The sequence below is a fragment of the Ixodes scapularis genome, unplaced genomic scaffold (assembly GCF_016920785.2).
Source record: "Ixodes scapularis isolate PalLabHiFi unplaced genomic scaffold, ASM1692078v2 PGA_scaffold2__306_contigs__length_199485367, whole genome shotgun sequence".
In the NCBI taxonomy this organism is placed as follows: domain Eukaryota; kingdom Metazoa; phylum Arthropoda; class Arachnida; order Ixodida; family Ixodidae; genus Ixodes; species Ixodes scapularis.
Window position 1 is genome coordinate 34,067,899 of NW_024609857.1, and position 21,567 is coordinate 34,089,465.

General features: G+C 46.0%; 2 protein-coding genes and 1 pseudogene across 2 annotated transcripts in view; 1 reads left to right on the forward strand and 2 right to left on the reverse strand.

The window, feature by feature from the left end:
- Positions 1-8: 8 nt before the first annotated feature.
- Positions 9-4,059, forward strand: LOC8053560 (mitochondrial pyruvate carrier 1). Its single transcript, XM_002433381.5, has 6 exons — positions 9-253; positions 382-385; positions 594-609; positions 684-764; positions 1,048-1,180; positions 3,940-4,059. The coding sequence occupies exons 1-6, from the start codon at positions 186-188 to the stop codon at positions 3,962-3,964; spliced, it is 327 nt and encodes a 108-aa protein (XP_002433426.1). The 5' UTR covers positions 9-185; the 3' UTR covers positions 3,965-4,059.
- The window catches only part of LOC8053561 (exportin-4), a 33,286-nt gene continuing 15,758 nt past the window's right edge, over positions 4,040-21,567 (reverse strand). The window contains exons 13-18 of the mRNA XM_029989953.4: positions 17,051-17,220; positions 14,031-14,551; positions 13,224-13,441; positions 12,378-12,508; positions 8,989-9,199; positions 4,040-4,351 (exon numbers count right to left, since the gene is read on the reverse strand). Of these exons, the coding sequence (XP_029845813.1) occupies positions 4,157-4,351; positions 8,989-9,199; positions 12,378-12,508; positions 13,224-13,441; positions 14,031-14,551; positions 17,051-17,220 (1,446 nt within the window). The 3' untranslated portion in view covers positions 4,040-4,156. The remainder of the gene's footprint in view (positions 4,352-8,988; positions 9,200-12,377; positions 12,509-13,223; positions 13,442-14,030; positions 14,552-17,050; positions 17,221-21,567) is intronic.
- On the reverse strand, positions 9,208-11,256 carry LOC120842814 (annotated as a pseudogene).

The following is a 21,567-nucleotide window of genomic DNA, read 5'->3' on the forward strand; positions in this document are numbered from 1 at the left end:
GTGTTGAGGATAGAGGAAGTCTGCTTCTGCTTGTAATCGAATAGTTGTTGGCATTAGTTACATCAAAAGCGGATCTACTCACAAATCCACTCATTGTTCGCAAAGCTTTAAAGACTCGGAGAGGTCTAGTAGGCGCGTATAAGTGTCAGCAAATCTTTTGTTCCGTCTGATCTAAAGCAAGCAAGATGTCCAACTTCGCCAGCCAGATCGTCAAACAGCTCGGAAGCAAAGAATTTCGGCAGTACTTATGCAGGTAAACTGAACGTTATCGCGATTTATAAATACAGTCTTCTTGAGTAACGGTTTTGACCGCAAACATATATTTGACTCTTTCATCTTCCTATCCGCGCTGCTGGGTGGCCGACCGCACTGACCTTGCAGCACGGTAAGTCTCATCTTTGATAAAGCGTACTTCACTGGGGGACGTAGTAATGCGCTCCCTTTAGTAATACTTGATACGAACGATGCTTGTCCTGCAATTACCATCTTGAATAGGTGTCGATCGTTTTAGGCTTTCAAAACTAAATTTCAAATATTAAAAACAAATAAAAAAAGGCAAGATATTAACTTCGTCTTTCACTCCTTTTGTGCAGCACTTCTGGGGCCCTGGTAAGGCTACTAGGACAACGGCAGTGTTCTCAGGCCCATCCTCAAGACTGAATCATCGACGACTTTCTTTCTAGTTGCCAATTGGGGAATCCCCATAGCTGCAATCGCTGATATCAAGAAGGACCCGAGCTTCATCAGCGGCAAGATGACCACTGGTATAGTTGCAGAATGTTTTCACATGACAACAATCCGCTATTTTGTTGGGTGTCAGCACAATGAAAATAGGCCTGCGCATTACATATTTGAAGGTGTCAGATGCATCTCTGGAATCCGTGCCTCCAGCAAACACTAGACAGCTCATAACAATGAAGTAGTGGACATAATTTTGTTAACGACGACACTCTATTGCTAGCAATACTCCATCATCTGTCGGTTACCTTCGCTGCTTGCTGGGTGGCGTCGTCTGCTGTGAAGGCAATCTGTACTGTTGTTTTGCAGCTCTGTGCATCTACTCACTGCTGTTCATGAGGTTTGCCCTCAAGGTGCAGCCTCGAAACCTGCTTCTCTTCGCCTGCCACTTCACCAATGAGGCTGCCCAGATAACGCAAGGTTGCAGGCTCATACAGCACGAGTAAGTTTTGAATTAATCTTCTGCTTCTTGCGCAGGAGCTGCTGCGACGTCAGAACGATGCCGAGCTCCGATCGGCTTTGATTGAAAGGATAGTGGGTAGACCCAACACCACCTAGACAGAAGGCCTCCACACGCGTCATCATAGTCAGATCGATCGAGGCGAGAGATTGGGCACGAGTGCTGCGTCAGTGTTCGGCTGCGGCTCGTGGCCAATCAGCGCGTTGAAGGTCGGGCTCGGGTCCAATAGCCGACCGAGCGCGATCCGACTGTGATGACGTTTCATAGAAGAAGAGGAAACCATGCGGAGGCCTTCTGTCTAGGTGGTGTTGGTAGACCCCAATCCTAGATGCCTTCAGGTCTACTCACTATTTTTTTCAACCAACCAATAAGAGCTCAGCGTTCTGGCATCATCGCAACGTCTGTGGAAGTAGCAGACGAACTTGCGCTCCGCAGACCAAATGTAGCAGGTCAGCAGTCCTGGAACAAGGGCTGAAATACTGCTGTCTACTTGTGTTTTGCGGCAACTTAATTTTTGCCAATTTCGCAAATATGCAATGTGTCGATAATGCAAAGGTGCAAGCGAGCTGGACAAGTACGAAAATAAGCCCTGGAGAAAGGGAACAAGAGGGACAGAAAACAAACACAGATCTCCTAGCTGTGTTTGGAGATTTGTATTTGTCCTTTGTTCCTCTTCTTCCCTTTCCCCATGGCTTATTTTCGTAATACAATGTGTCCCCTGCCAAAAAGAAATGTAAACATTATTTTTCATTGCAAAGTACACAACGGATTGCCAAATACCCAGTCTGCCCAAATGTAGTATTACAGCGATCTGGAACAGATGCCAAAATTTCAGAACCGTTGTCTTGCTACAAAGTACTGATTTCCTAAAACGTTTAATGGGAAATTGAGGCCTGTTCCCGACATATAGTGTCATTCGCCTCCAAGTATCCATGGGCTTCGTCAACTGCTTTGTTGACGAAGCAGTTGTTCCCATTGAAATTTTCCAAAAAATTACCGGTAACTTTAACACGATAATGGCAAGCTCCGATACTCTTGCATCTGGTCTGGACCGCTATTGCAACATTTGGGCAGACACTGAGCATTCGGTGATGTGTTTGCTTTCGTGGTGAAAAAAACACGACAATTTCTTTTTACTGCTTAGACTACAATTGTGCAAAATTAATTACCAAAAAACACCATGAAAGCACCCACTATTAAAATTTTCCAAATTTGGGAAATCTGCAAATTATAAGTCGAGTACCCACCCCCTCCTAAGTGCGTGGCACCAGCTGAAAATATCTACTCTGTTGTGGCGGCCACGAGACTGCCAGTGGTGATGATGGGGATATCATGTGAAAATGATGTGCTTTCTCAGATTCCATTCACCCTTCCTTCGAATCTCTTCATCAGCTGCCATCTTAAATTTTATCGATTTCACCAGACAAGCTCTTCTGTCCATACTCCGTTTCACAATAACTTGGTGCACTGTGGAGGCTACGGCCCACGTAACCCAATAAGAGCGTCGGAGCGAAGTTTCATCCATCTGCTGGCTAAGAGTCGTCTGCTGCGAAACCAACCAACTTCGGATGAATGTCCACTGCCACAACATTGCCGTCCGCTAGAATAGCATGTTCTTTGGGAACAGTTCATTAGGCAACCGTACACTGAATTTACCCTTGAATATCTGGTGGATGCTAATGCCAGGGCGATGTTTTGAGTGGAAGCGGTCGACTACACGGCTGCAGTGCTGCTATCGCTAACGGCCATGGCACTACAAGGAGAAAAAAAAATCTGCATCGGAAACGTATGCGACGTCACCTTTTTTGGTTTAAAAATAATTGAAACTAATAAATGCATGAATATGTATTCCTGTTTTTTCTTTTATATATTCTCAAAGTTGCCATTGCGCGAAGTCAGTAGCCATTAAAAGAAGCCTAGACCTACTTTTTGTCGCAGACGGCGCTGTTGCTGTGGCGGTAACGGGGCCTCCGTAGCCTCGACCACGGAGTGTTGTCACGTGCCCTGCTTCGACGCTCTTATTGGATCGCGGGGGCCGCAGCTATATCAACTATACACTTGACCCACTGGCAATGGCAAACTTCCTGCTGCAAAGTTTCAGCAAATTACAGGAACATTAAACCCAAAAGTATGACATTGTTTACAGAATGTGGCATGCAACAAAATAGTACCTCTGGTGCTATGTTGAACAACACTGCACCAGAGGTAGTACCTCTGGTGTCAGGTGCACCAGACAACTGTCCTACCGCCGATCCGTTTGAGAAGGGAACATTTCCGTGTCATCTGACCGTTCAAGTCAAACCCACGTCCCTAATCTGCAATTTTATAAATTCACAGGCTTGGTGGGGTTTGATAGATTGGGCGTTTCTACTCCACGAGCATGTCGCCACTGCTCGCACGAAGTTGTGTGCAACTGTAGTCGCAGATAAGATGAGAATGGAAGGGAGGTTGTTCAGTTGTCTCGCCTCCTGCACGAGCTTCTTGCCTTCGGTAACGCTTCGGCGTCTCATGGGTCTTCGGCGTGTACACCCAGTATGGCAAAATGCAACGAGCCCGCGCTGGAGGCTGTGTACAGGAAAGAGACGCCCTACCCTTCTCACCCTGTCAGTGACAAGTGACCACACCGCTCCACGATACTGTATTTCAAGGGACGTCTGGCAACCTCGATTCTCTAACGGAATGCCACACTCCCGCGCCAGCCAGCCACCACCAACTTTCCTTACGCATACTAACTTTTCCAGGTACCTGGGCGGTTCGCGGACCTGAGGCACCTCCTTTCGTAGTCACTCCCACCGATCTCCGTTCCCGTCCCCGGAAGAAGCCGAGCCCCTTGTCGAGAAATAAAAACGATTGCCGCTTTACTCGTTCGAGCCGCGAAAGAGCACTCTGTTCGACACGACAGGTGGCAGTGGTTCGGATGTCGGGATGGCACTGTTCCCCGCCGCCGGCCCGCACCCGTCACTTGACGCACAGGAAGCCCCTGACGTCCGTGACGAATGCCTCAAAGGCATCCCTGAAGCGCAGCCGGCTCGGCCGGTCCAGGCTCAGTGGCTGTGCCCTGGTCAGGGTGGCCAGGGCCTGTGCCAGGCGCTGCCCCACCTCGGCGTCCGCCTGGCTCGACACCAGCGCCTGACCCAGCTGCTCGAAGTGCTCCTGCGGTTAGAAGACGACGTGTCTTGTTAATATGGACACGTCTATTCCACACAGAAATGGTCCATTTCGCGAGTTTCTCATAATAATGAGACAAAAATGCTCGTATTTTCCCTGTTTGTCTCCGAAAATAGTCTATATAACAGGGCATCCATATTGACGGAACATGACCGTAATATGCTAACTTCGAGAATCCTGAAGTCCACATTTTACTGGCTTTACTGTTCCTGATATTCATTTATGAATTCCTAACTATGGTAGGTCATTCAGACAACTCAACTCTATTATATTCTGTAACCATCCACTAATACTACACAATACTTGCCAAATATCTGCAGAAGTGGCCTTGTTGCTACGTGCTAGGAATGAAGCTACTGTAAGGTAATATTTGTGGCAGAGGTCTTCAGACCCGTAAAAATTAAGTCTGTTGTGGTTCAGAAGCCTGTTCAGCCTTGAATAAGGCAGGGTCAGTGGCGTAGCCTGGAAGGGAAGCTTATGGGGCACCGACCCCCTCCCCCAAAGTCCAGCCGACCCTGTAATATACACATGCATTTTGACGCCAACGCACCCCAAGTCATAGACATCTCTGCCACGGGACACCCCCTCTCCACGAAAAAAATTCCTGGCTACGCCACTGGGCAGGGTGACAAGCAATTGGCCTTGAACGGCCCAAGGACTTGGAAGTACCGCAGGCTTTGTGTACTTCCCGCACTCTTTTCCCACTAATCTGTCAGAGCAGAGATTACAGAAGCCAGTTCAATGAGCCATCGCTTGAAAAATGAACATTTCCATCATGCGCTATGGCACTGACAAGATGCAGTCCACATCTTGCAAACACCGTATTTATTCGAAAATAGGTCGACCCCCCTATGAATAATGCCTGTGTGTATATTTCTCTGCAATGATCAAGAATAGCCTATTGTTGTGATTTGTGGAAGAGGCCCAATGAATGACGAGGCACCGATAACGTCAGAACATGCAAATGAGTTGTGTGTGGATCGCATTCCAAACGTTATCTTTGCTTTACCATTCAATGGCTCCTTTTTGTAAGTCTTAACAATTGGTCTTCGTGGGTTCTGTGGGAAAGTAGACACGCAGGTCTGTTCATAAAAAGGTCAGCCTATTTTCAAATAAATACGATAATCTGGTGAACCACTCTACAGATTAGTCCTGCATACCTCTATTCTATGTTCACAGAAAAACAACTGCATCTCCATGTGGTGAATGATGTTGATTGGGGCGAAGCTCTGGTGGTGCTTGTCTGCGTAGATGCTGAGCCGCAGCATGCCGAGCCTTTCGTTCGTTTTCATCCATGTCACGCTGCGGTCAAATGCTCAAATGCGTATAGTATTACCACGTTCCATACCACACATTCTCTTTCTGACATGGATGAAAACGAATGAAAGGCTTGGCATGCTGCGGCTCACCGTCTACGCAGACAAGCACAACCAGAGCTTCACCCCAATCAACATCATTCACCACGTGAAGATGCAGTTGTTTTGTTTTTTCTTGCCCTACACGAGCACGGGAGCACATGCTCGTGAGCGCGTGAGCTCACGAGCAGGAGCACGTGCACCCGACGGCGGATGGACATACGGACATGGCTAGCCCCTAAGGAGCTTCGCCCCTAAAAAGTCTGTTGTATCACCAACAGGCAACACCAACAAGCAAACTGTCTGCATATTTTAGTTTCTGTTTACGGCTACATAGGCAACTCCTTGTGGGATACAAGCCCAGCACTGGTAACTCTTTGTGCCTATCTCTGCAATGAGACCCATAGAGAAGGTTATCCTACTCTAACAGGGTGGAGAACAAAAATAAACGTGATTTAAATTGCGACTTAAATCGGACCTATTTTACTATGTTACAAATCAAGCAAAAAAATAATCCCGAAAATATTTTTTTCTTTACCGTTTATAATTTGATGCCTTCTATGTGCATTTGTTTTGTATTTAAACAGTCATCGAGCAAAAAAGATTTATATGAGGCTGAACACAAGCAAAAAGAAGTGCTAATCTTTCACTTCGCTCACAAGCTATGTCATGTCCTATTGCAACAAAACCTGAATGCAAAAGACAAAAACTAGAAAGAAAAAAAATAATGTCCTATTTCAATCAAGTTAGAACTCAAAAGAAAAATAAATTTTCACCTCAAGAAAAAAGCAAGTTTTGCGTATTGTTTATATGCCGCGCGAAGTAGTTCTTACAAGAAGATTTGGTTGTTGGGGGAAGAAGCAATGCTTTTGGCACTTGAAACATGCATGGCTTGATAAGATAACATATATCTACCACACCCTACTACAATGCCCGCTGGGCAAAGTAGGTAATGAATAAATAAATAAAATGCATTACATTATTTAGCTCTACACAAAAGAGGGAATTTAGTAATGCTCCTCAAGGAGTCTGACTTTTTTTTTTTTACTTCGGTTCTTAATGTAAAAACAAATATATAACTAACACAAAAAAATAAAGCTGTTTTTGTTTTAGTATGGTGAGCATTACTGCGATGAAAGGTTTTTAATTAAACTGTACTTCTAAATTTAAAATAATTCTTTCTGTATTGTTCTTTGTGATTGGATGAATTGATCAATCAATCTGCCATCTTAAAAAATACACCCGATGGTAAGGATTCTATTTTCCAGCTACAGTGATTTAAATCAAAGTAATCTGACTCGAATAAATCAAATGTATTTAAATCAAATACATCTGCTTTATTTTTATTTTTTTAAATCATAATTTTCTTCATTCTGGTCTTGACAGGTCCATGAAAACCTGTCAATATGATATTGCCATTTTCAAGACCTTCAGTATCACTCGAAAAAGAACCTCGGTGATAAAATTCATGGCTCGAGGAATAAAAAATAAATCTCCTACTTCATAGGTCAATCCATGTTGAGAAGACAACAGTAAACAGTAACAATTAATATGTTAATATTCCGAAGCCACAAGTGTCAAGAAAAACAGCAGAGTCCAGAATTAAAAAAAACAAATGTGCTGTGACCTCCGGCAGGATTAAAAGGTCAGGGCGTCTGTATCAGACGCTCAGCCTCTAGCACAAGGGTCTCAATCACATGGCCCGCGAAACACGGCCCTCAAGCATCAAACGGCTGGCTGGGAACCCCCATTCTCGTGCATCAAGAGGTTATATGTGTCATAAATATTGGTCTCCTGTCGTCAGTATATTTGTACTTAAAGCATAGCTCTGCACTTATAACATGTGCACATATTTTTCTCTATTACGTTTTCCATTGAACTCGGTATATTGGATTGCTTTAATTTTTGCTTCCGAGCTCTTTCTCATGTTAATCACCAGTACGACAATCCAACCACTCTAATGGTTGAGTCCTAAAGCGCAAGCTCTTTTAGGACTCACCACGACTGCACAAGCTCTTGCTCTCTAGGAGCAACTTCCTAAGATAAAGCTTGAGCATGGGTTTTCAGGAGTCGAAGAACACAATTAAAAGACAAAAATTGCCTTAAAACGCTGCTATAAAAATTGCCAGGCAAACAGAAACCGTTGTATTAAAAGTTTCTTTTTCTTTTACAGCAGAGCTGTTAAGGGCTAGGTTCCCCAATATCGTATCCGGTGTGTCGACACAAACCTACCTGGACAGCTACTGCCATCTATAAGTGACGGCGGCAAGCACACAACCAGTATGGTTTCCGCCGTCACTCGTAGATGGCGCCAACCTTTCCAGGCTCCATCTATAATAGAAGAATGGATACTTGGGCGCGTTGGTGGGAATTCATCGTAGGAAACAGTGCGAAAAACAAACAACGACGAAGAAGAAGCACACAGTGTATCGAGTACAGCTCTGCTGGTCTTCCTTCTTCACGAGATTAGAAAGGCTGAACGTGTTTTTTTTCCCCCTTTATTTTTAAGTAGTGTTGAAGTCAATCAATTTCCCAGAAAATTTGGCGACATGGCAACGAGGGTGTTTGTCCTCTTTTGTTCTATTAAAAAAAGTGCAAGCAAGTTAGCGGTGCAGTGTAATTTAAAATCTTGTTATCAGATCTAGGATGAGCCTAAAATAGTCACATTAGAAAATCAAAGCTAAGGATGCAAGTTTACAAAAGCAGAGATCACGAGGTCCCTTCTCTAGAAAATCTCAAATGGGCCAGGGATTATTTTCGTCACTGAAAGACTTGGCTACTTTGCAAAGAGAAAATTACTACTGTTTATCATTCTTTTGTACTCAAGCATGTCCTGGGCACTCTCTGCGTGCGTTGGCCCTCAACCTTACGGGGGTGGGCTGCCCCCACACCTGAATGAGTTTGAGACCCCTGCTCTAGCACGTGATTGTGTTCTGTTGTGCTTCAGCTGCGTGTGTACGCTAAAGGATCACGAAATGCTGAAGCGTCATGGAAAGTTGAAAGCCCGCACTAGAAGCAAGATGACTGAAGGACATCCCTGCCGTTTGAACCCTACCAGTGACCATTAAAACTGTTTTCAATTCTACTGCCCCGAAATACCACTTCCAAAGGATAATTCTTGTAACCATCGGGCAACAATGCATTCTACACATCCCCGTTTCTCCTACGACGAAACTTTGCGGTCTCCGAACACACGCAAAAGGTCGGCTCGCCGGCAAAAACCCCTCGACCTGCTGCCCTGAAAAAAGAATGGCGGACAGGCCTCACCCGGTAGCAGCAGAGCAGGGCAAAGAGTGCGCCCCCCGCCACCAGGGTGAGCTCCGAGTCGAGGGGCTGCAGCAGCACCATCTCCAGAAGCAGGCGCAGGAAGGGCTGCAGCGCGTGGCCCATGGGCGTGGCCTGCAGCTGTTGGCGATGCACCTCCATGGCCAGCACCGCCACCAGGTCCAGGCACAGGCCGCACACTTCGGCCGAGAAGCTGCCGAGGGAACGTGCCCAACAAAACTGACCGGTTAATCAATCGCGAGGGGTACACTTGTGACGAGAGAGCTGGGGAAGAAAGCTACAAATTTTCAGCTTGACGCGTGCCAATGCATCCAGCTCCAAACTGTTTGACCATGATCATGCTGGTCAAGGTCACGCTTGGAAGATCGCAAGGTCTGCGATGCCAGAAGTGAAGGCTACTGGTAACAGTGAGCAATTGCCCGCCATTGACAAAATTCAAAGAAGGCTCGTTCATCAGGTTGGCACATTGGGGGGTGAGCAGAGCTCACATCGATGAATTGGGAGGGTTAGCAGACAACCGCTCCCGGGTTAGGTTGGAGCAAATTTTGTCACAGAGGTCCCAACTCATGGCCTGCTTAAATCCGACAAAATCGACCTGCATCGTCCAATCGGAGGCATTGCCTAAAAATTTAGGCAACCACTCGGGTCGGCCAAAGCAGAACCACTATTTGAAGGTCAGGTTCTATACCGCTCAGCTAAGTTAATCATGGTCTGTGCTGGGAAGGTCAACTAGAAACTCGAGCTAAACAAATTTCAGCTCTAAGGGTCGCGCTCAATAGAGTGCACCATAAGCTCAACTCAATGTAATAGAATCTGACCTTTAGTACAGTCATGCGTGGCTATGAGCCGACGAATCCCACCCTCAAGCGTATACTCCTAACCAAGCTAGTAAACCTCACGACCAGAAGGAGGTAACACCCATCAGTTTTGTTGTTTAAGCACTACAGTTGAACCTCGATGTAACGAAGTCGGTAAAATTCGCAATTTACTTCGTTACATTGAAATTTCGCTAAATCGAAATTTGGCTTTAGCATGCAAAAAAAATTCCGAAACATTTTACGGGTATGAAAACTCACCGAAAATGACTTTTATTTAGGGGCAAACTAGTCCGTGAGTTTTGCTTGCGTCTTGTTGGACAGTAGCAGCGGCGTCATACGGCGTTCGAGCGCCCAGAGCGCTTGCACGGCATCTTGCTGCCCATGCGACGCCGTGTACCTCCTCAGTACGTCCATTGCGAGCATCTGCCTCAGAATCGTCGTCGTCCTCCGTCGAGTTCCCGACCACATCCTGCACGATGGAAGCGTCAGAAACCTCTTCCGTGGCAACGACGCACGAGTCCCCGTAGAGGTAGTCGTCCAGAGAGACATCGTCGGGGACAACACCGTCGCCACGGAGGGACTGCCATGCTCCCAGAAGTGCCTCTTGGTTTGACTCCGTCTCATCTTCACTTGGAAAGGACGATACTGTGGGAGCACTTCCGCTTCCTTCCCCGAGAGCACTGGCTGCTGATGCTGGAGGAGTTTCAAACCCAGCTTTCCGGAAACAGTTCTGAATGGTTCCGTCCGTCGTGGCTTTCCAAGACGCGGAGAGCATCTCCAGTGCTTGGAAAATGTCCACGTTCGTTGAACGTTTCAAGCGAAGGTTGAGAAGGAGCTTATCGATCAGCCGCCTACGATACACACACTTCAAACTGTTGATAATGCCCTGGTCGAGCGGCTGAATCAGGGACATACAATTCGGTGGGAAGAACTACAGCTCCACGTTTGTTAGCTCCAGGTCTGGCATGTGGTGCGCGGAACAGTTGTCCAGCAGTAGACACACACTGCGGCTGTCATTCTTCATCGCCTTGTCGAAGTCACCAAGCCATCCGCGGAAGATGTCACGGGTCATCCACGCCTTTGTGTTGGACGTGTATTCGATCTCGAGGTCCCGAGCACCTTTGAAGCATCTCGGCCTTTTGCTTTTTCCAATTATGAACGGCATCCGCTTGTCATTCACGTCCATATTCGCGCAAAGAAGAATCGTGACCCGCACCTTGCTTTGTTTCCCTCCGTGGCATCGATCTCCTTTAAGGGCCAGTGTCCTATTTGGGAGCATCTTATAAAAAAAAACAGTCTCATCTGCATTGTAGATGGCAGCTGGCTTGTAGCGCATAGTGATTCCCGGCAGTTCCTTTTCGACCCCAGCAGCAGCTTCGGGCGTATCGGCCGATGTCGATTCCCCACTTGTCATTTTTCCGACAATTGCGTGCCGGGCCTTGAACCTGTGCAGCCATCCACTGCTCGCCTTGAATTTGTCTTCATCCAGAAGACATCCAAAGTCCTTGGCCTTTTGCTGCAGGACAGCCCCGCTCAGTGGGATATTTTGCACACGAGTGTCCATGAACCAAGTGAAGACTGCCTTATTCACATGCTCGTAAGTTGCAGCTTTCAGTCGCTTTCGTTGGCCGCTTGTGCCACTCTTCAGAGAGCCGAGAATATAATCCTCTGCTTTTAAAATTGTTGAAAGGGAACTCTGCGGTATACCAAAGCGAGCCGCGACATCCTTCTTCCGTTCGCCTTTGGAGATGGCGTCCAAAACGTTTGCTTTCTCATCCAAAGAAAGAACTTTACGTTTCCCCATGGCAGCAAGCACGTGAGTGAACCACCCGGTTGAAAAATAAAGCTGTTTAGGCGGTGCCAATGTTTCCAACCTACACAGCACTCTTGCCCGCACAGTTTACTTGCCCCCTGCGCCTTTGCTTTACATCACGCTCGCAAGACGATAATCGGTCTTCTCGGTCCTCTCCTAGATGGCACTGCCCGTGCGGTCGCGCCTTCACGTCGCTCCACCGCTGAAGTTGGCTCCCGCGCTACCCGTGGTACAGTGGACTATTGATGATCAGTGAATGTCAGTGGTGATGCTGTTATGCCGTGTTAACTTTTTGCTCGGCATTTTCTGGCCAGCCCCGCGGAATGCGCTTTGCCGCATGCCTCGCCGGCGCTACCGGCGCCGCATCCTCGGGCAGCCTAGGAACGTTGGAAGGCCTGTCCCCGTGAAGTAACCTCTCAAGCGCTCGCATTTGCGCATAATTTTTTTTTAACCACAATTTTTTTGCGAAGTTGTTTTTTAGAGTCTATTTATTTATTGACTTCTATGGCAATGGTGCTTCGTTATATTGAAATAGGAGCAAAATAGACTTCGTTATATAGAGACTAAAAATACATGGGGTCTATGGGCAAGAAATTATGAAAAATAAAATACTTCGTAAAATCGAGGATTTTGTTACATTGAAGTTCGTTATATCGAGGTTCGACTGTATCTCTTTTTGCCACTGCAGTCGGGTGCACTTTGCATTAAGGCCACACAAAGCACGAGACACCCCGGCACACCTTGTGAGGCCCAGCCGGATGGAACTGAGCAGGGCCTGGAGCAGTCCCTCAGGCAGCTGGCACACCTTGGAGGGGTGCAGCTCACCAACCAGGGCGACCAGCTTGAAGTACTGCAGGCACAGGGAAGGGAACTACAACAGCAAGGAGAGGGGGCAAAGGTTAGCCTCCGCGGGTAGACTGGCTTGCCCCTAAAGCCACTGCGTGCAGTTCGCATGGCCCCGCCAGCCCCGTTTAGTGATAAGAAGAGGTTTGGGCATAGTGGAGAGTTTTGGAATAACCTAAGGAGTCGTGTGACGACTCGGCATGCCGAGACGGCGTGACTAGCGATCAACGTGTAACGAGGCAGTGTGCTAAGGTTGCCTAACTCAGCTTTTCTTTGAGTCTGAAAGCTCTCTTGGATTCTTCTTACGAGGTAATAAACAAAAAGAAAATGCGCAAACCAGCTAGTGTGAATCAAACATAATTACCCTAGCCTTAAAGTTTTTTGTAACTATTCAAAATTAACAGACTTTCTCCTCGAGCAGTCTTGGATATGGTAACTTTGGTAAACGACGAACAGGGCAGAACCCACCCCTCTCTGCCTTACTATTACTGTTTAAATAGTATAGCCAACATGTCCAAAATCAAACTTTTGTCTCGTCTTTAATATTGGTTTTTAATACTGCTTGCTGCTCGTTTCATAGGAAGGAAGAAACCGAGTTCTGCCTCAACCCAACAAGTAGTTATTTCACCTCACTGAGCTACTACGTACAATACTCCGTTATACATCAAATTTACACAGCACCAAACGTGGAGTCCATCCTGGGCTGTGTGTGCCATACTCGCACTGCTTGGACGTTAGTTCACCTGGAGCAACTGGGCGCTGAGGAGGGGCAGGAGTAGCTGGAGTCCCTCAAGCACCACTGTGGAAGCACACACGGGCTCTGGCTGCAGGGCCCCCTGGGGACTTGAGGGGGGACCCATGTGCAAGAAGTCCTTGGACAGCAGCTCCGTCAGCAGCTCCAGCAGCTCCCCTAGGTCCTGGCAGTGGCTCTCCTCAGCAGCAACCTCCACGCTGAAGCGCCCTAGAGGTGCACCGACCATTAGACAATTGGGCCTCAAACCAAGTTCCTCGGAACCCTGGAACTCCCCAGAGCACCCTCATGGGTTGCTCGAGCTCTCAAGTTCTCTCAACTGTCCCTACCTCCCAAGTAAAGTGTTTTTGCAGTTATTTTAGCAGAATTTAGCCACTCATTAATGCCTAACTATAAGCCAAACATACCCTAGTACGTTCATTATTGTTAACAAGATCTGATGTCTCCTGTGCTGCTTTATTGCACCAATGCTGATGACACCAAGAGTGGTTCCTCAGCTGCCATTCAAGGCAGGTACGGGCTCCTCAAGAGAGTTCAAGAACCCCTGCATGAAATAAACGGCCGTTGTTTCAAAATGAAAGCTCTATTCCTGCAGTCACTGCAGCAACAGCTATTAAGGATCTTCGTGACTACACTGTCGCACACTAAAAACACACTACTGTTTGCAAAAACTAAAAAGATATTCAAATATTTTTAATAAAAACACAGCAATTATTTATTTAAAATGAGATTCTCCCACTTTCCAGCACCAATGCCCCCAGACGCACCCTAAAATAAAAAAAGAGCCAACGGAGCCAACCTGTGGTGTCCTGCGCAAACTGCCTCGCCAGCGCCAAGCAGCACTGGCACAGCTCCCCCGCGTCCTCCGCGCCCAGGAAGCAGAGCAGACGACGTGCAGCCGCCCGAAACAGCTGCAGGGCTCCGGAGGCCAGGGCCGGCTGGGGCCTGAGCAGCCCCACCAGCGGGGCCAGGCCCCTCAGCACGGGCAGCAGCAGCGGCTTCACCAGGGCCAGGTTTTGGGGCGTGGCCCCCTCTGCCACGCCGGCCAGGGATTCCAGTAGGTCCAGCGCCTGGCTTCGCCGCGGCTCCACGAGGCTGCGGCGTGCCTCGTCGGGGCCGCCGAAGAGCTCGGTGAAGTGCAGCTGCAGCGGCCCCAGCAGGGCCTCCCAGAGGCGGGGGGCCTGGGGAGACCGGTTGGCTGTGCACGCTATCACCAGGGCTTTGAGCAGGGCCCTGTGGGCCCCTGGGGCCAGGCTGCCCAGCTGGCCCCGACGCTGAACCAGGGCAAGCAGGCTGGGACATGCCGCCGCCTGGTGACCCCTGTAGGAAAAACAATGCGGAGAAAAAACTCTTAATTGGGCACTGCCACATCAAAATCATATTTTTTTTATTATCCAAAACGATTAAAAACGATACCGGGACATTACCCTCAAAATATGAAACTTGGGAGTCCAGTAATTGTGAAGTAAAAAAAGAATTTCCAAATGCCGAATTTGAAGTTCCCGCGCGATCCGCGCCAGTGCAGTGACGTCAAATTTTGCGGTCTCCTGCGAGCCGACTTCCTTTCGGACCTCCACTCCACGCTACGAAGCAAAGCGCCGTTGCCACCGCGACCCGGAGCGAGGAGGAAGTGAGGAGCGGGATAGAAGGGTGCCGGCACGGGAAAAAACCGGTTTCTTCCACGACTCACCGATCATCCTCTGCTCGAGCGCCGCAGAGTTTTCCGAGGGAGGATAGAAATCCAGGAAGCAACATCACACCGGACTCCGATTTTTGGTATTTCAAAAAGAAGGGCCGTAGTGCGTTTGCAATTGCGTTAAAAAACACGTTTTACGATTGCCATTATTAAATGTTATAGAAATGTCGCCTGCAAAGCTTCTAAATTTCATGATTTTTGACGTCACCGATCAAAAGAAGCAAGGAGGTCAGCAGCGGGGGAGAACGCCAAAAATAAAAAGGTGCGCACGCGCGCAAGAAAATTTGTTTTCGCGGTGCGTTTTTTTTTGCGTGTCTATGACTACAACTTGCATCTTTTTAGACAATAAAAAAAATACAACCTTTGGGGTGTCAGTGCCCCTTTAAGGTATGTTTGCAACCATAGAGTGATTATAATGTACGCTAGAGGTTCAACTGGTGCTAGTGTCCATGTGGCTTCCAAAAGGTAAATTGAAGCAGTCAGCAACCAGTCTACTTTTGTGGTGCTTCTGTGCATTCCTATGGGAAAACGTGCATGCATTTTGTCTCTTCTCCGAAAAACAACATGAAACATTTTTTGTTATTTGAGTCATACCAAATAGTATGCACCTTTATTAACATTGTTAAAGCGTAATTGCTTTAGCTAGCGTATTTTTCTTCATCAGTGAACATGTTCAACTTCGCTATTTTTGAGGCCCAAACCCCCACGACTCCCGTGCACTACGACGTTACGGTGCCCCATTGGTCCACTGGTTTCGGTTAGAATTTGTTGAGTTTTCCCCGCAAAACTTTGACTCGGCAGCAAAAACAAAGTTTGGGTGCTGTCTTCAAATCATAATTTAATGTTTCGTGCAAAAAAAAATAATTGCTTTCAAGGTGTCAGTGCGCCTTGAATTCACCGTTGACGCACGAGTTTGAGTGAGATGTTGCCATGTTCTCAAATGACGATAGTATCTGTAAAATCAACATTACCTGGTGGCTAGAACACAAAGCTGTCACGGCATGCTCATTTACCGACTTGTACAAGCGGCTCAAATATTAACAACGTTTGGTGGTCTAAACGTGAAGTCGTGAGAGGAGGTTCAGAAACATACCGTATTTGCACGAATAAAACACGAGTTTTTTTTCTTCGGAATTACGTGCTCTAAAAGACACCTCGCGTTATATTTGGAATCGAGTTTAGCCACGAGGCGCACAAGTCTGAAGAAAGCTAGAGGAGAAAGCCATACCTCCAGCTCAATGCAGAAAATTGGGTGGAAAGAGAAGTTGGGGTATGGGAGGGAATTTATTAGCTATTGAGCCAAGTGAAGGGGCGAATAGAAAACATAAAAAGCAGTTTTAACACTTTTGTGTTTGTACAACGCGCGCAGGCGGCGGAAATGCAGCACTGGCCAATTCAAGCCAAGCCAGGCCAAGTCAAGTGAACACAAGCCAAGCCAAGACCGCCGACAGTGTTTACGCAATCGTGGGACACAAGGTGTTTGTATGCAGTGGGACCAGAACAAGAATGAGTGTGATCCTGTATCAGGTGTTCCGCTGCCTTTTTTCTGTCTGCGTAATTTTTAGTTTCTGTTCCAGAGTGGTCTGGTGTTTGTGCGTTGGTTGCTTGTGCTTCACGCCTTGCTTTGCTTGTGCTTGTGGGTTGCCGAAGAACTCACGCGAAAGGAAAAAGAACTACCAGACAAGCGGCGCCGTGTTGCTGCTTATGTGCGTAGTCACCAAGTGGATTGTAAACGGAAGGACCTGAGCAGTGAAGATGAGTGCAGTCAAAACAAACTGATATTTCTTCTATTTCCATTGTCTGTGCACTTCTGCTATGCCCCCGAGTGCGGGAAGTGTACGCAGCCTTGGCTCGCGTTATAATAGTAATAATTTTTTTTTTCTTTTTGAGGGCATCAAAATCTGCTTTCGCGTTATATTCGTGGTCGCATTATATCCGTGCAAATACGGTAAGCTGAAAATCGCCGATGCCACGTGCAAACTCCCGACCCGTTCTGCTATAAAGATGCCCAAAAGAGAGAGGGTTTTTTCAGCCATCTTTCAAGGTGGTTAGGGTTTCCGCCGAGTCACAAAGCTTCCAAATTGCCGCCGCACATTTCGAGAAGAGAAAGGTTGGGTGCCGACCTCTCGACATTGTTGAGGAGGGACACGAGCGTTTGGCAGGTGCCCAGGGCCAGGGTGGCTTCGCTGGACCACAGCTCCAGGTTAGAGCACAGCTTGCCCAGCACCCAGTCCAGCACGTAGGGGCCCGCCTCGGAGTCCCGGCCAAAGGCCGCCACCAGCGTCGGACTCATCTGCACGCCAGGCAAGAACGGACCCGAATCGATTTGTATGTCGTGTTGGTGCACGAAGCAGCCACGACGAGAAGACAGAAGGAGCCAAAGATATAAGTGCAATGCCAATAGTCAACCCCACTTATAACGAATGCAATAGTTCCGCGAAAAGTGGTCGTTTTATTAGTAGTTCGTTATATCCGAACTTACCTCTAAAACGTTATAAATAAGGATGATGAAGCTGGTACTGGTAGTTTTACTCTGCCAGCTTTTTATAGAAACTGTTTGCACAATTCTAACGCTCCCCCAATTCTAACGTGCAGGCAGATTTAGCTTTCAGAAAATCATAACGTAAATTGCTACCGATTCTACCGCGCAAGAAGATTGACCACATACCTCATAGAACAGAATTTATGAAACGCACGCCAAAACAAAAATAAATGCCGTACACTAGTCCGACGATGGTTCTTTGCTGTCCACAGAAGTTAATAATACTTGCTGTGGTCTAAAGCGTTTCCTACGCATGTACGAGTGCACGGTTGTCGCCTCTGACCACATACCTCATAGAACAGATTTTATGAAACGCACGCCAAAACAGAAATAAATGCCGTACACTAGTCCGACGATGGTTCTTTGCTGTCCACAGAAGTTATTAATACTTGCTGTGGTCTAAAGCGTTTCCTGCGCATGTACGAGTGCACGGTTGTCGCCTCTGACCACATACCTCATAGAACAGATTTTATGAAACGCACGCCAAAACAGAAATAAATGCCGTACACTAGTCCGACGATGGTTCTTTGCTGTCCACAGAAGTTATTAATACTTGCTGTGGTCTAAAGCGTTTCCTGCGCATGTACGAGTGCACGGTTGTCGCCTCTGACCACATACCTCATAGAACAGATTTTATGAAACGCACGCCAAAACAGAAATAAATGCCGTACACTAGTCCGACGATGGTTCTTTGCTGTCCACAGAAGTTATTAATACTTGCTGTGGTCTAAAGCGTTTCCTGCGCATGTATGAGTGCACGGTTGTCGCCTCTGACCACATACCTCATAGAACAGATTTTATGAAACGCACGCCAAAACAGAAATAAATGCCGTACACTAGTCCGACGATGGTTCTTTGCTGTCCACAGAAGTTATTAATACTTGCTGTGGTCTAAAGCGTTTCCTGCGCATGTACGAGTGCACGGTTGTCGCCTCTGGCAGGGTCGTCTTTCAAACACTTTGCGAGTTCGTCGGACGTCAGGGATTGCGAGGCCGCGCAATGCTGCTCCGTTGTTATCTTTTTCCGCCAGCGTGATGCCCTTTTGTTTAAGGGGGGACATGGGCCTGAGCTTCAAAATTTTTTGAAAAAAATCCATTTTTCAATTTTGAGGTTTTCGGTTTTAGAAACTAATTCTACACCCTTACACTAAATTTCATAACCATGTGCCAAATAGTTACGTTGATATAAAATATTTTCAACACGTTGTGAGGCAGTAACAAAGTAAAGGAGTTCAATGTTTGAATGCATTTTTCTCAGTTCCACTTTTTGCTGCAAATTTCATACGGAGGAATCTTTTGTTTGAAGGTAAAATTATTCCGATACCACAATCAAGATGTTTCTGAACTGAAGTTTACTGGGGAATCAGGCTATCTACGTTATTTTGTTTTACATTAAGGTCCTCATTGATAATTTCAAAAATTGACTTAGGAGAGATGTGTACTATCTCATATTTTGAGGTTATCACTCTTCCTGAAATATTTACATTTAAGTTATAAAAACTAAATAGCCCGAAGTCCCACATCCCCCACTTTATACTCAAGCAGTTAAAATGGTGCTTAATAGCTTCATTTGCATATCATAGATTTCTTAACGATGAGTGGCACATCTTGTTATGCAGGTACTTAAAGTTGCCCTAGAGAGCTGAAAGTTTGCACAGTACACCTACATCTGAAGCTAAATCTCCCCTGCTAATTTCATTCCGATCACTTGAGTAGTTCAAAAGTTCAACCTCTAGCCAGTGTCCCCCCTTAAGGGGCAACACTTATTTATTTATTTATTTATTTAATTTTCCCTCAAGGCCAGAGGCATTACAGAGGGGGAGAGCAAAGAAAAATACAGAAAAGGAAAACAAGCCTAGAAATAAGTTAAACACACTCAACAAATAAAAGATTAGTAATTGCAGTTTTGAAAAGGTCAAAGTCCATGATGGTGGCAATTGTCCCGGGAAGGTGGTTCCATTCTCGTGATGTACGAGGGACGAACGATGAATGAAATGTTGTTGTGTTAGAAATTGGAATACCAACCTTGTGATTGTGATCGTTGCGAGAAGAAACGTAAAAAGGACGGGATATTAATTTGTCGCGCAGGATAGAATTGTGAAAATAAATCTTATGGAATAAAGAAAGGCGAGAAATGGTACGACGCAAGGCTAAAGGCGGCAATGGTAGAGTAGCTTTCATGGCAGTCACGCTAGCAGTGTTGTGGTAGTTAGAAAGGATGAAACGAGCTCATCTGTTTTGAATCGCTTCCAATGCAGTGATGAGGGTGACTTGTCCAGGATCCCAGAGAGAGGCTGCATATTCCAACCTTGGACGAATTAATGTTTTATAAAGGGTCAACTTTAGTGCAACTGGAGCTAATGAAAAATTTCGTTTAACATAACCTAACATGCGGTTAGCGTTAGAGGAAACATACTGAATATGATTCTTCCGTGAAAGGTGAGATGTTATGTGCACGCCGAGGTATTTATAAGACGACACCGGCTCCATATAAACCTGATCAAGAAAATAGTTAGGATTGTCAGAAGATTGCCGAGATACACGCATAGACTTACATTTGTTAGCGTTGAGGCTCATTGACCATAAATCACACCACTCAATGATAGTGTTAATGTCGGACTGTAGAACACTGGTGTCATGATTATCTATTATTTCACGATAAAGGACACAGTCGTCAGCAAACAGACAAATAGACGAGGAGATGTTAACCGGGAGATAGTTAATATAAATTAAAAATAGCAATGGCCCTAGAACAGATCCCTGAAGAACCCCGGAAGTAGCAGATACAAAAGATGAGTTACTATTATTGACAGTAGAAAATTGCGAGCGATTTGCTTTTTTATAGAGCTTTTTTTATATAACTTGCGATTCAATTCAAACGAAATTTACATGGCTTACAATCTGACTACAAATATGTACTTGGTTTTGATGTAACCTAATTAGTTTTGTTAATATTGAAAATTCCATTTTCAAAAATTATGGGAAGGATTAAAACAAATTGAAATACTCAAATAAAAAAATAAACATATATCAGTGAATTAAGAGGCATGTGGAATCCAATAAGGCATAAATGAAAGCTCTAGAATGCTTTATAAACATTTTAGGACATAAGGACAGAACGAGCGGGTTGGTAAGGATAATTAAACTTGAGGAAGAAACCGAGAAACCAATAAATCATTTTGATACTGGAAAGTTAAAAAGTGTCCTAAAAATTAAACTTCAGGAATAAACCCTTCTCGGTTTCTTCCTCAAGTTTAATTTTTAGGACACTTTTGAACTTACCAGTTTCAAAATGATTTATTGCAGGATGCTTAGAAGGTACCTAAAAAAAGTGATAACCCTATGTAATATATCTGTACCCCTTACTACACATGTCACAGATACACCTGGCAGACAAAGAAAAAAATATGAAGATTAGACATGTGCAAGTGGAGATATGGCTTCCATAAAATAGTAAAGGGTGTAAATAGTTCACTCAGAAATAATATAAAAAAGCATCCACAGACTCATTTTACTTTGTTTCCAAGACAATATTTCAAGATGAGAGAGATTTATTTAAAGAAAAACCTTCAGGATAAGATGATAAGTGCCCGCCAATCTTCGAAAAACACAATTTCAAAAATGTGTTTTCTTAGCATATTTTTCCCTCAAAGAGCAGTGTCTCCCCTTAAATAAAGCCTCCTAGTGGATTTTTTTTTTTCTCCTCATCTTAAAACGACAGACACAAGTCCGTAGACGCGAGAGAATGTGCATGATACGGGGGGGGATTGGTGGCCGAGTGGTCTAGCGCACACTAGCTCGGAGCACGTGGAGCGAAAGCTCGCGCTGCAAAACCCAATGATCATGGGTTCAATCCCCACCCCTGCCCGTTTCGATCTGGATGAGCATCGTACCGGCGTGCGGTCATGTATCACTACTGCGTGGTGCACGTTAAGACCCCAGGCTAGTGGTTGTACTGCACTGGCTAAATTGCTCATCTACAGCGTGTGACTCGTCGAAACTTTAATGGCTGTCCAACTACACGCTGTATAAATATTCCCACAATCCAATTATTATTAACAGTATGATGCTTTGAAAAACGGTTGTTTTATCTGGACCA